The sequence below is a fragment of the Sinocyclocheilus rhinocerous genome, unplaced genomic scaffold (genome assembly GCF_001515625.1).
Source record: "Sinocyclocheilus rhinocerous isolate Xijiao unplaced genomic scaffold, SAMN03320098_v1.1 scaffold411, whole genome shotgun sequence".
NCBI classification, from domain to species: Eukaryota; Metazoa; Chordata; class Actinopteri; order Cypriniformes; family Cyprinidae; genus Sinocyclocheilus; species Sinocyclocheilus rhinocerous.
The window spans coordinates 2,187,223-2,202,779 of record NW_015640493.1 but is presented as its reverse complement, the minus strand read 5'-3'; the positions used below and the strand labels follow the sequence as shown (position 1 = coordinate 2,202,779).

General features: G+C 35.3%; 1 protein-coding gene across 1 annotated transcript in view; it reads right to left on the bottom strand.

Annotated features, from left to right (window-relative positions):
* Positions 1–15,557, bottom strand: part of LOC107753275 (cadherin-12-like) — a 148,043-nt gene that overhangs the window by 46,464 nt on the left and 86,022 nt on the right. Inside the window, exons 3-5 of the mRNA XM_016569405.1 lie at positions 13,789–14,083; positions 6,338–6,457; positions 2,696–2,863 (exon numbers count right to left, since the gene is read on the bottom strand). Of these exons, the coding sequence (XP_016424891.1) occupies positions 2,696–2,863; positions 6,338–6,457; positions 13,789–14,083 (583 nt within the window). The remainder of the gene's footprint in view (positions 1–2,695; positions 2,864–6,337; positions 6,458–13,788; positions 14,084–15,557) is intronic.

Genomic DNA, 15,557 nt, shown 5'->3' with positions numbered 1-15,557 from the left:
GTCCCTCTAGAAAATGCGCGAAATATGTGTTCTGTGTGAACGGCTTGGTTTCAGTTTTGACGTAAAAAAGATCTTCTCCGCATTGATGTTCTCTTTTCCCGCAACGCAGCAGCGCCGCATCCAGTGGCTTCAACTGGATAGGTTAACAAAAACATTATATTGCAACGACACTTACATCGTCATCGCATTTCGTGTGCCACTGATAAGGCTGCCTCCTTAACACACATCTAAAATTCGAAAATGCAACGTTTTTGCATTCGAATGTGGATTTTTATTTTAAATTCAACGAATATTCGAAATTAAAAAAATTTTTTGACAGCCCTAGTGTTTTTATCACCTGTTTGGACTCTCATTCTGATGGCACCCATTCACTTGATAAGGCTGCCTCCTTAACACACATCTAAAATTCGAAAATGCAACGTTTTTGCATTCGAATGTGGATTTTTATTTTAAATTCAACGAATATTCGAAATTAAAAATTTTTTTTGACAGCCCTAGCGTTTTTATCACCTGTTTGGCTCTCATTCTGATGGCACCCATTCACTCCAAAGAATCCATTAATGAGCAAGTGATGTAATGCTAAATTTCTCCAAATCTGTTCTAAATCTGAAGAAATAAACTCATCAACATCTTGGATGGCCTGAGGGCGAGAACATTTTCCATTTTCCTTTAAGACCAGGAATGTGTATTAAGCAAATAAATAGCATTGGTTCTGATTTAATGTTCAAGGCAAGTCAAGTCACCTTTATTTATATAGCGCTTTATACAATACAGATTGTGTAAAAGCAGCTTTACAGCATTAAACAGGAAAAAACGTGTGCTGATAATGCAAGAGGACAATAGAAAAGAGGCAGTTTATCAGTTAAAAAAGTTCACTGATTCAGATTTCTGAAATGCACATTTACTTTTACAAAACAACATATTCACACTGCCACAGTATTCCTCCTCCTGTGCCAAATTTTGGAAGTTATTGAGCATTTGATAACTGCCTTAATGCACTTGGCTGTAAATGTGAAATAAAAAGCAGTGATGTTGTGTTGGTTTCACACTACACTGATTTTTGTTGGAAAAATGCTTGTTGGGAAAGCTACACTAATTTGAAAACAGCTGAGCTAATGCCACACTACTAAAAATGTAGTTAAGTTAGTAAAATCGCTACTTTTAGTTAGTTACCCCAATGCTGGTGAAGACACATGCATGGTAGGCACAAACAGATCATGCTGATTAGTGAAAACTAATGTGTTGAGTGGCCGTGGCTGCAAAAAAATATATAAAAAAATAAAACACCTCAGCTAATTAAGAAGTCATTAGATGCATTAGTGCAATGCACCAAAAAACAAACAACAAGAGAGAGAGAGGCAGAAACACGGCCCAGAATGCAGCAGTCATCATAGTGCCATCCTCTGAGACGTGCAGATGGAAATCTGTTTCGCTCCCAGGGCATTACCAATATTTACACAGCGAGGAAACCAGTGCTCATCACTGAAACTCAACATGAATTCTATTTCACGATTTCTGAGCGCAAATGGAGCCTGTTCACATGTACTTGTTTAAAGACTAGGCCTTATTCCAGTGGAAAAATAAACAAAGTAAAATCGACAAGTATATAAATGCATAAAATATGAGACTGTTAGATAGAAGCTGTGAACAGGGACGGTAAGAGGCTCTCTTGCGTCTTTTGCAGCATCTCATGCATGGCAGGCCATTGTAAAAACGTGGCGCTCAGGTTAAAAGAAGTTCAACTTTAAAAAAAAAAAATGATTCTCAACCTTAGGTTTCCCCCCCCATTCCACTGGCCACATCTTGATTTTTTCAAAGCAAATATACATTCTTTGTGAATGGCCCCTAAGACTGCATGCTCATTGTTATGGCTTCTTTGCTGTTAGGAAACTCTGGTTTCTCTGAAATCTCATTAATTCATGTCTAGTGTGTTCATACACTCAAGAACTAATGATATTTGTGTGTTTTTTTTTCTTTTTTCTACTACTCCGGAGATGCTGTTAAATATGCTGCCTTTCTTCCTTTATGCAAACAAGATTCATAGATTCAAGATTATTAATTTATTTTTCAAGAAATATTTGCATACATTTTCTCTATGAATGCATTACATTTTAAGCTTCCTAATGTGTATTTAAAAAGAAAATGCTGCATTACCAGTCAAAGGTTTAGACACACTTGCCTGAATTTATGTTTCTCATTATATATATAAAAAAAAATTGATCTAATGCTTTATGCATAAATGCTTTAAATTTGTTTGATGGTCTGAATTATTTGTGCATACAATCATTTTATTTACAGAGCTACAGTTTTATATTTTATTTTTATTTTTTATTTTAATATATTTTAATTATTTTATTTATTTTAATTTACTTGATTTATTTTTTACATATTTTTTTTGCCATTAAAAAAAATAATAATAATATTTTTAGTTACTATATAATTCCCATACTTCCATTTGTGATGGAAATATGGGATACTAATTGAACAATAATAATGGAATAATGGAACAAATTGAAGTATGGGAATTATAATTCCCATACTTCCATTTCCATACTTCCCATACTTCCATTTGTGTTTTGCTAACTTCACTATCGATCTAACATATTGAAAACAAAAGAATGAGAAGGTGTATTCAAACTTTTGACTGCTTTGAGTTTACATGAGCTGATAGTTATACAGTTATAGAGTGGCTCACTTTTGGAGAACCTGGGTGGGTTGTCGTTGACGTCACTCAGGGTGATGTTGATGGTGGTGGTCCCTGCCAGACCCCCTAACTGTCCGCCCATGTCTTTGGCCTGGATGAGGACCTGATACAGTTCCTTCATCTCCCGGTCCATGTTGGGTAGAGCTGTCCTGATGACTCCTGCACACAAGACGAAAAAAAGTCAGACTGCGTTAATGGAAAGAAGAGACCAGAGAAAAGGAAGATAAAGGGATAGTGAGGTAAACAGAGAGTATAGATAAAGAGGCTGTGAATACAGGCAGGTATCAGTGTGTGGAGAGAATCGGATTACAGAAAAGCGGGTAAGGTGAGGAGAAGAATAGGGTTTAGACCTGAGAATGAGGCCTGCTGAGAAAGGGATGTGAATGGTAATCTAAAAGAACAGACACAATTGAGATAAGAAAATTGAGAGTGGCAAAAAAAGGAAATGGATGAAGTTCTGCTGCATTGTGGAAAAAGAAACTGAAGCAAATTGAACCTAAAGGTGTAGTGTGTCATTTCTGCGCCATTATCAGTATCCTGAAAGTCTGTCTTACCTCTCTGCATGACATACCACACTATATTTGTGCTGTTTTAGGGTTTGAATTAGTGTTTGGAGGTTATAATTTAGTCCTGCCCAATGAAATACCTGGCTGATGAGATGTTACCTACATTTTTTTTAACACCTTTATCATGGTGGTTGTGTGTCCCAGCAGGTTTTAGTCTGCGTAACACAGTGTGCTACTACACGGAACGGGTCAAGGTTAGCATGGCCCTGTTAGCCTCTGATACCACAGCCATCTGATACTAAAAAAGCCTTTTTCTCTATTATTCAATGACTATTCTCAACCTTTTCTCTGAATGTTAATATTAAAGGAATACTCAGGGTTCACTGCAAGTGAAGCAGCTTCTGGAATATAATGTTAATAACCAAAAAAAAAATAATTGAAGTGGTTAGGTTTACAGTGAGGAACTTGCATTGAAAGTGGCCATTTTTTGTATTATATAAAAGCATAAATCTTACAAAAGCACTTCTATCTATCTATCTATCTATCTATCTATGCATGCACCAAATTCATGCACCTTTGTAATATTTCATTAAAAACATCAATGTCTCACTCTACATTTTTTTTTCTCATTCTAAAAGCCGTTTTACAGACTAATTTAAAGTCAGCATGAAATGGAAATTCTGATGGTCTTTCCTTCTCTATTGTGGCATGTTTCTGAGTAAAACAGCTTTTAGAAAGAGAAAAAAAAAATGTAAAGTGAGACTTTGATGTTTTTAAAGAAAGATCACAAAGGTGCATGGATTTGAATAAAAAGAAATGATGTGCACAGACAATATCACTATAATATACTTAAATGGAATATAGATAATATACTTGTATGGAATATTGCATATTATAAAACAGCAATATACCACACAAAAAATAATTCCCAATTTTGATTTAATTGGAGAGATTAGTCCCATTCACTTTTATTGCAGGTACCTCACATTTACCCCCCCATTTATATATATATATTATATATATATATATATATATATATATATAAACTTTTGTGGTAATCATCACTGTGCCACAAGATTCAGCTTAACTTGTATTGAACCTGGAATATTATTTTAAACAGATGGGAATGGGAAGTCGATTGGGGAATTTGGGAAGTTCATGTATCTTAGTCTATATTGTCATTCACAATGCATGTTCCTGAATATTGAGTGGGCATTTATGTCAATGTGTGCATCCATATGTTAATGTCTCTTTGGATATGATCACAATCACAATTTACAAATGTACTATTTTTGCAGCTTAGTTTCCATACATGCTTTCACTGGAAGCATTACAGTATGTCTACACTGGAAAAAATATATATATCTGGCTTTATTATTCTTTGGAAAAGTCCCAGACATTACATTACAATGTATCCAATTTAGAGCACATTACTGTTTAGGAATCAGCTGTTAACAAATAAAAAGTGACGCTCTCCCATTTTTTTTATTATTTTTTTGGAAGCATCTGCACAAAGATTTCTCATAAAGTACTATAGAACTTAAAAATGTTATTGTAGGGCATCAGACTGTAAAAACCTTCTGGAACCACTGATGTACACCTCTACATTCAAGTGTTTTTCTCCAGCTAAAAGATTGAGGTCATTCTTAAATCTTCTGGTACTTGACAGCCTTAACAAGGCAACAAAGCCAGTGTAGCAACACCTTTCCTCACTATCCTTCCATAAAGCACAACTAATGCGTTTCCCAACACCACAAGAAGCTTTCTCAGATCAAGAGAGTGCTTCATAGAATGAATTAGACATGGTGGTGGATGGTTAAAAAGGGCACGGACCTTCATACAATGGAAGTTTCAGATGAAACGTAAGAGGGATGTCACATGTGATTCTCTCTGTCTGTTACAGGATGGATCTGTTTTTGACTTTAGTTTCGCGTGAACAGATCTCTCTTTGAAGTTTAGTGTGGTAAATTAATAGTTCACCTAAAAATGACATTTCGTTATCATTTACTGCATCACCATTCATTTTTCCTGCATTGGAAGCAGAAATTCTGCCTAAGATCTTCATTTTTTTTTATTTCACAGAGAGAAGAAGAAAAAAATAATACAGGATTGGAATCAACTTTGAGTGATTAAATGGTGGAAAACTTTCATATTAGGATAAACTATTCCTTTAAGGTCTGTGTTTCCCGAGTCTGTTTTCTCTCACAACTTTCAGTGCTGATTCCGTTATGCATTTTACCCCCTGCCTTTGTTTCCCACCCTCCTCTCACGGCTTTTGTTTACTGTCAGTTTGTGTTGGCAAATTTTTTGATATGGCCTGAGACAAAAACAGATTTTTCTTCCTTACTAGTCATTTTATTTGTTCGGCTACAGAATTTCATCCTTTGAGCCCTCCCTCCGGGCTTGCTGATATCAGGATATTATATTTTTATTCATATATTCCTGTTTGCAATGCTTCATACTTGTACAACAGGCCGTAACCATGCCGAAAACAAGCAGGAAATGTTCGCACGTGCTCTGTGCATCAAGTTTACCTTGCAGGTTTGTGCTTTCGCATATTGGATATTACAGTTCATTGATTGCAGACGATGCCCATTTGTAGATTCCCATTCATTGCTTTAAACTCTCCTGAATTTTGCATAACAAAGTGTTCACTGGCAGAAAATAAAAGGCAGTTTATTTGCTGCATCATTTGATGATGCCACAGTTCCCTCAGCTATATAAACAACAGAAAAATCCATTTGCTGTTACCGAGCTGACTTTATTTTCTACTCGGAGGGTCTGAAATGCAGCACCTGATTGTATAATTATAGATCTTTTCAGGCCTGTTTAGCTGACAGGATGTCCGTTACTGTTCTGCTATTCAAAATGAATTGCAGTTTATTTTGAGTTACAAATCCATTTTCTAGGCTGGCCACATTATAAAATCAAACCGCAGAGCTTACTTGTCTAATAGGGTCAATGAATGTAATTACATTGAAACCTGTGAACTGTGAAATGAATGAGTCTACTCTGTTGTATTACACAAACAAAACAGGGGAACTTGGTTGTTATAGTAATAATTTCATTTTTTATGTAGCCAACATTTTTCTGCATATTTGCTATAAAACATTGAGGAGTGTTTTACCTGTTTTGGCATCCACTGAGAAGTACGGCTGGCCGTGAAGTATGCTGTACACCACCCTAGCACTGTTGCCGTATGTAGGGTCGTCTGCATCTGTCGCCGTCACCTTCATCACGTATGTACCTGCAAACACAGAGGATATTATTTGTTTGTGTTAAACTGCATGAATAGATATGGGAAATGTGCAAGACATGCTTTCTTCAAGGTTGTAACTGTAATAGCATGTAGGGTTTGACTGGGACTCGAAAACAGGCCTATGCAGGTACATCATTATATGCTTTGGTTATGATGGGCTGATAAAAAACAACAACTATATGGCTATGTACTGTTTCTCCACTGTATTTTGATATGTCTGAAACAGCAGTTTTTACATTACAAAGGCAGCACTTTTAAATTACCCAATAAATGACAAATCATCTGTACTGTAGAAAGAGCTGATGGTCACGGGTCGCTGAATTACTGTGTTTTACTGAAATGCAGCACAATGCGCTCGACCACCTCACATTTAGTAGGAATCGTGTGTTTTGTTTTTTAATGTCTATCTATCTATCTATCTATCTATCTATCTATCTATCTATCGTTCTATCTATCGTTCTATCATTCTATCACTCTATCTTTTGTTCTCTTTTCATCAAAATCTTCTTTCAGCTCATTTTGTTCAGTTTAGTCTAATCTCTTCTATCAGTTAAAGGTAAAAATAGGAAAATACAACTGAAATGTAAAATGCATCCTTTCAGTCCTCCACTACCACTTTAAAATAACTTTATTTCATTTAGCTTGTGATTCAGATCTATAAGTAACAGCATTCTGAAACTACATTTATTTCAATCACAAGCTCACTTTTATAAGTATATATACATACATACACATATATACATACATACACATATGGAGTTATTTTAATATTTTTCTAGTAGACGTCTAAAAGGATGCATGAGGGGTCTGTTTACATTTATATGAACTGTACTACATGTGGTTAAAAACACTTAAAGGGGTCATATGATGCGATTTCAATTTTCCTTTCTCTTTGGAGTGTTACAAGCTCTTGGTGCATAAAGAAGATCTGTTTCAGAAAGGCGGGGCATAGAGGAGAAACAATAATGTACAGTATGTGGAAAATAATGTGTTTTTTTAACCTTAAACCGCATAAACACATTTCATTACACCAAATACACAAAATAATGTTCTTTTTAGCAACATCATATGACCCCTTTAACAATCCACAGCATGGAACTATTGATGTTTTTCAAGACTACTGCAGTCCAGTTTGATTAAATGGTGTAACCACTGATCTATAATCTAAAGAAAATGACATAGATCAGTCTACACCACTTACCTCAGGGCTGGGCAGCTTTGGTCCTGGAGGGCCACTGTACTGCAGATTTCAGCTCCAACCCTAATCAAACACACCTGCCTGTTTTAGTGATCTTGAAGACATTGAAGACACTGTTTGTTCAGGTGTGTTTGATTAGGATTGGAACTAATGCTGCATTCACGCCGTGTCGTAATTACTGTGATTTCGAGATGAAAACACGTGACATTCTACTTGGAGCTGTTCATACCTTTGGACTCGGAACTATTGCACTATCAATGACTGAACATAGCGCCGAATGAATCTGAGGAGGTAAGGTGGTAGTGGACAAGTTGTAGCTCTCAGAAAACTCCCAGTTCACAAGTTGTAATTACAAGTTCTACGAGGACGTTGGCATCTCACAATCACGGTAATTATGATATATACTTAAACTCCGCAAGGCAGTGGCCCTCCAGGACCGAAGTTGCCCAGCCTTGACTTACATCATAGTATCATGCTTTACTTTAGAAATTCTCTCTGATTTTGATTCTAGTGCACTTCTGTTCTTCATCTAATAGCCAGTAGGCTTTTATTACTGGCTTAATCTGTCCCAGTGGTGAGGCTAGAAGTATTAAAGCGAGTGGACCTTGGAGAAATAGGGTGGACCTCAGTGCGTATTTCAAAAATAATTTTACAAAACATGAAATAAAAATAGTGAAGCCAATTTTGACAGCTAAAAACGGCATCATCTACTAAAAGTATCCTAATGTTATTGTAATCTATTAACTACGCTTAAAGCCCATCTCTTTACTTAAGTACCAGATATGGGTACTTAAAATATTTTTAATATGACTAACATTGTATTTAATGTGAATTCAATAAAATAAAAAATAAAAACATTGTAAGTTACTAATTATAAAGCATTCTTTTCCACAGTTAATCAAACAGCGTATACATTATATACAGAAAGCGAGCAAAGAATATTTACATTATCAAAGAGCATTATCACTGACTTAAGTCTAATGTGGGTTTAAGCACTCTCAAAAACTCCCGTTATAACCTTTGAAGCTGTCTACACTGTGAAATGTATCTCTTACGCTAATCGGTAAAGTATTCACGTCACTGCAGCTGCCGTTAGAAGTCCCAGTTGCTATACAAACAGTCAGCGTTCTGAGACGCATGCTTAGGACTGCGCATGTGCACTGGCTGATCTAGCCTGAATAATACGCTTTTTTAACGCTATTTGAGTGAAAGAAACAACATTTATAAGACAGTTGTCAGATTTCATTGGTGATTTCAAATATGAAATTCAATCGTAAGCTTGGCGAACAGTTTTGAATAATTTGATGTTTTCCATTCAAAGATATAGTAGTGCACTTGCATGCCCGAGAGGTGCTTTAAAGATGGCCGCCGTGTGAAACGACTTGCCTTAAAGGGACTTTGGTATCATGCTGTTTTGCTAAAGCTATAGAACATCTGCATCGCGATGATGATGATGATGAGGCAGTGTTTTCTAACGTAATTTAAAAACATAGAAACACACAACTTGGAGATCAGAGCTCATCTACCAGGATCTTATTCCTTCTTAATTAGTTTTTACATGTTCTAGTAGTTCGTATGTTCATGTAAATGAGCGACTATTGTCAAGTATGCAGGCTTTTTCTTTCTTACAAAATCAATCAAATTGTCTCATTTGATTGGGTGGACCAGCCATCAATCTGAGTTGGCCAGTGCCAACCTGGCCCTTATGTAGCCTCTGGCCCTATATGATGGCTGTATAAATATTAAAAAGCACATGTTCAGTAAACATTTTTTAATCAAATTCGAAGAGAATGCAAACATATTCAGTGTGAAATAATGTAGGGTTTTGGTTTTATTTAGGCTATCAGGATTGTGGAAATGATTGGTTATTATTATTATTATTATTATTATTATTATCTGAATATTATATTCCGCCCCCGTAGCCTTGATTACATCAGTACAAAAGTCATTTCAGAGGTGGAGAAAGATTACTTTTATATGCAATATTATTTTGAACACATTCTTGTTTCGAAGAACATGCACTGCAGAATTGTGCACAACATGAACAGGGACAATTCATACATAGGGTCATTTGTGATTATTTGTCTTTTATGGAATCACTCAAACCACAAGTAGAGTGAATTATCACTGCCTGAGATGAGAAAATAAACTCGAAGGCCATGGAGGAGAGACAGAGAGAGAGGGGAAAAAACAAAAGGAACCGAGAAGTAATTGTACAGATTTGAAATGAAGGCCATTTCCCAACGGAAGTCATTTTTAACAAGCTGATGCAATTACCTTTGATTTTTACCTTTTTTTTTTCTTTTTTGAGTTCTCTCAGCACACATCGATATGCACTCAGATTGTTCTGGTCTCCACATAGAGAGTTGAAAAGCATTAAAAACCCAGTTCCAGTCCTTTATGTGACCTTCAAATTAGACAGTCACATTCTGTTAACCCAATGAAAAATACATCCAAAGTCAAGAAATATGTACAAAGCCTCTTGTTTGTGTGTAACAGCAAGGCTCATTTATGCTGAGATCATGAGTAGCTTTGATTCAGCTGGGAAGGGGAGGGTTTCATTTCATTTCATTGCCATTCAGATCAAGGAAAAGGCAATCTCAAAGTGAATTACCCTGATCTGTCATCCTCAGGGGAAGTAACATGAAAAAGGCTTTGGTGCTGGATAAGGCATGTAGTTTATTACGCTCGATGCCAAATCGTATGTCAGACTTTACCTCTTGCCATGCCAAAGCTTTTCTTATTTTTTTGTTTATTTGGATAGATGCTTGACATTTCCATGATTTCCAAAACCTCTTTAAACTCGAAAGCTTTCATTTCAAAATGTTTTAATCTAAACATCTGCTTTCTGCTCAACAGATGAAAGGCTGTTTAATCAGTGATATTCTGTACAGTGTGTTGTAACGAGTGGTTTCTCACCTGCAATTTTCAGTTTTACAGTATTAGATTTCATTAGATGTCCTTATGCATCTAAACTTTCTATGCACTCTGCATTTCCAATTGTTTTATCCTCAGATATATTCAAGAGTGTGAAGATATCATGTGGATTATTCAGCAGTGATAGACTGCAGTAATAACCTATGCATTGTTTTAATTTAGACAGGTCTTTATTCTATAATTAAATATCTTGGGTTAATTACCTTGCATGAGTTTAACAGAGATTTTAAAATATATTTACATAAACATATTTTCAATAAGTTTTAGTTATTTATATTTCCTCATTTATATATATATATATATATATATAATTTTTTTTTCTCAAGCATATTTGTACATTAGAATATGTCCTGATTAATTAGTTTTTTTTTCTGAGCAAAAAAATAATACAATTAGTATAATACAATTTTTTGATCACTTTCTCATTTATATATTTTAATAAATGCAGAATAAGTATGTTGTTTCATTTGTACATAAATATATATGTTGCATTGAATGACGATGGACCATTATTTCACCCATATTTTGACATTTTATTTTCACAAATGTTATTTGAAACATTGAAGTGGACATACAATCACTTTTGTAAATTTAATTTAGTAAATTTAACACCAAAATGGGGCATCTCATCTTTGAACCATATATATCGGTAGTATTCAGTGTGAATTTTTTGTGCCATTATTTTTACTTTATGAGAATATGTACAATTGCTACTACTACAACTAAATAAATAAGTCAATAAATAAAAATATTTTCCTCCTTATTTGGAAGTATATTCGCACATAGATGAGCTCAAAGTAAATAGACATGGATTTAAATTCCATGGAGTTCAAAATTTGCTGGAGATGCTCTCTGCAACCACAAGGAACCACTTGAATAGACCAACTTAATTACATGCTACAACAGACCACTCAACAGAAAGACTGCAAAATAAAATTATACAGAAATATAAGGCAGATGAAGACAAAAACATAATAGTAATATTTTAAGATAACTTCATGTTGTTTTTTTAGAGGACTTGTTTACTTGCATATCATTGAATAGCAATGTTGAAGCACAACAGACGTCTTATCAGACACTTATGGATTATGAACAGTTCCACCGAATCTTGCTTTCACCTAAAATAGTCTCTAAATGCTTTAGCTTAAGACTGAACTCTCTTGGGGCCTCTGACTACAAATTATTGTGAGTACCGGAGAATTACTGCTTTTGTTTACGGCCGCTCGTACTATTGCAGGCAATTCCTGAAGGTTGTAAAGCAACTTTGTCAAAATTACCATTCATTAAAAGTGCTATACAAATAACTCAGAAATTGAATTTAATTGGATTAAAGTATATACTGTATATATATATACTGTATATATATATATATATATAATTTAGTATTCTAAATAATGTTGATATTGTTATTCTAAATAATGTTGAGACAACTGTGGGCCCATCTGTGATCTTCAATATCCCAATTTTATGACTGTGACTTTTTTATGTTTAGGCTTCATTGATTGACTTTCATGGGTTAAATTGTGATTATTTTAATTTAATTTAAATTTCTCCAACATTTGTCTGCATTGTTCCACTCTGCTGAAGAATAATCTTCATTATGCCATCATAATTTATAGACTTGTTGAAGTCTAATTATAAATAGCTTCAATATTTAATATGTTTTAATAGCATGTAATGAGTGCAAATAACAACTGTGGGCTCTTTTGTCAGGTTTGCAACTAAAGTGGTTAATAAACAAGCTTTCTTCTGTGCCTCTCATTTAGACTATAAGTCTGTGAAGTATGCAGTTAAATGTTATATAACACAAAGCAAGCAGCATTTCATTGACCATCATGTTTGCAGTGAACGGAGTGTCATATTACATCGCTCCCCAGCTTGGCCTCAGGGATTGATGCATTGTCTGCAATCATATTTGACATCACGATTAAGAATATTTGTCCAAATAATGGAGGCCATTATGACTTTAACAAGCTCCGCAATGTGTTTCATGAATGCAAGAGGATAGCGCTACATTGATCTGCTAGTAGTTATAGCGATTGGATTAGGCTGTGTGGAAATCAATACAACTTCTGGCCGGCTTTAGAGACGAGCCTTTTTAGAGAAGCACAGACAGTAACAAAATAAGATCCCACTGCCATCATCACCCAGAGCAGATGCCTTGGTGAAATAATCAGTAATACAATCAAGGTTTCTACCATGTGAGATGAGAAATCCTACTAGGTGTCACGTCACGGTGTGTGGAGAGTGGGGCTGGTGTTGTTGTCCGCGATGTCCACGGTCAGCTGGGACCATGGACAATCCATAAAAAAAACTAAATAAAAACTGACAAAAACTGGAAAAAACAAACGAGGGGAAAGACGCCGCTATACTTTACTTAAAGGGTCGGTTATTCTGTCACGATCACGGTACTAGATTACAAGAGACAGGAACTTATAGGGCAGATAACGAGGGGCAGACAGGTGAACACAATGAGGGTAATTAACTAATAATTATACGGGCTAAACCAACACAAGGGGAAGAAACCACAACAAACAGTCCACAGGGGTGTTACACTAGGTCTGTGTAATCCAGTTTGGTGGGGATTTGGAGCCCATGCACTTCTCATTATCTGACGGCACACACAAATGTCTGGATTAGCTCCCCTCTGCCACACCAGTAAATATTTGGCAAAGTCCATATTAACATGAGGAAAAAATACGACCTCTAGCATCCCTAACTGTAACACGGTGACAGTCATCCTTGTAACATTTAGGCTTCATTGATTGGCTTCCATTTTATTTGCTTGTTTTATTTGTTTGTTTGTTTAGTCTTTCTTTATTTTTTTACAATGTAATTTCATTTTAGTGTAGTTTTGCTCTAACATTTGTTTGCATTGTTCCACTATTTTATTTTATTTTATTTTATTTTATTTTAATTTAATTTTAGCTACAAGTTTTGTTTGAATCGTTCTACTGTACTGAAAAAATAGCTTTAATATTTATAGCTTTATTTTATATCATTTTTTAAGATAACTCTTTGCACTATTAGTTAATGCCATTATAAACAATACTTTTACAGCAATCCTGTTTAAGTTGTATAAACCATTAGTTGTATAATAAATGCTGTGTAGTACAAACTTAGTGTAGTATTTCCATAAATGAATGAATGAAAAGTTAGGGAAACATCTTAATGGGCTTCTTACCCACAGGTGACATCTCGGGTACGCTAGCCGTGTAGGGCCCTTCGAGGAACTTTGGCTCATTGTCGTTGATGTCTTGCACCTTGATGACAAACTCTGATTCTGGTTCCAGCGGTCGGTTGGTCTCGATGTCCACCGCTTGAGCTCGTAGCGTGTAGTAAGGCTTCTCCTCGCGATCCAGACTACGCAAAGCGTGTATGTCCCCGGTGATCTGGTCGATGGTGAAGATGGTTCCAGCACCATCGCCTGAGAGAGTGTATTTCACTCCACTCTCCCCGTTATCCAAGTCAGTGTGCAACTAAAGGAGACAGAAAGAGTGACAAACATGTGTCAAACAGTGGCAAAGCAGATAGAATTATGGATCTCTAGAATTCACTGTGGTCAAAATTCTCGATAATGCGCTTAAAGTTAAGGGGACTTTCAAAACATTGTCTTTTCCCCCTAATGTATTACAAGTTGTTACAGAATATGATTTTATTCAGTTAGTGGAAGAGAGCACTGAATTTAACTTAAGCTTGCTAAATTAACTAAATGTTATAATTGCAAGTGTAGAACCAATGTTAGATGGCATAATACAGTATTTACACAGATAAGAATAGCCTGTATGATGTTAAACTCTGTATAAGGGTCTGGAAGTTTATAATTTAATTATTTCTGACAGAAAACTTTAGTGTTTAGTCACTGACTTCACATTTCAACATACTTAAAATATTTATCTCTGTGTTTTTTCTTTTTCTTTTTATGAATATTAATGTAATTTGTTATGAAAATAATATTTATTTATTCATTCATGCATTCATTCATTCATTCATTTATTTACTGCAGTTATATGAATTTAGCTTTTAATTCTACATTTCAACCGGCACCCTATTTGAGATTTGCATTCAATTATCTCATAAATTCCAATTCAGTTCAATCCAATTCCATCTGAATTAAGGTGAACTGCATTTGAATGCAGTTATTTTCTCAATAATGTTATAGCATATCAGTGCTGTACAGTGTCATTAATCATATGCATGTCTCTCATCTGAGGAAGCATCAATCAAAGATTGTGCCGAAGTTGTTGAGACAGTCAAGTTTAAAAAAGCTTTTGTTTTTCCCAATCTGCGTAATATCTAGAGAGCACCATAAATCAGAAAGAGAGCTTAATTATCAGACTGCTTCATTGTGATATATCTGCACATTCAGAAATGAATAGAGGTACGGAAAAGAAAAGGGAGATTTCCAAAAGAGCTGAAACTCAGCAATCACTCCAGTAATAACTAGAAGTGGAAAAGTTAGGTGATACTAATTTAAAAAATGAATTAGCATAACAATAGCAATCAATTACACAAAAGGGATTCATGTGCCAACTGGGTCCTCGAGAAACCTCACAAATATCCATGCAGAACGGGTAAAACAATCTCTCACTCTCTCTCTCTCTCTATCTCTCTCTCTCTCTCTCTCTCTGATAATAAGTTCAGGAAAAATATAACACAAACCAGACTAAGCAGCTTTTCCAGATGCTCATTACACTCTCAGAAGAAACACTCACTCCTATTTTTTTCTAATCTGACAAGCACAGACGAGTGATAAAGTGAGAAATACAGTATGTATCTACATGCAAATTTCGGTTACACTTTACTTGAAGGGGTGTGCATAAGACTGACATGACACCTTCATAATCATGACATGACACCTACATAATCATGACATGACACATGTCATGAATATGAAGGTTTTTTATGCATGTTTATGACAACTGTCATTAAGTGTCATTCGCTCAGTTATGT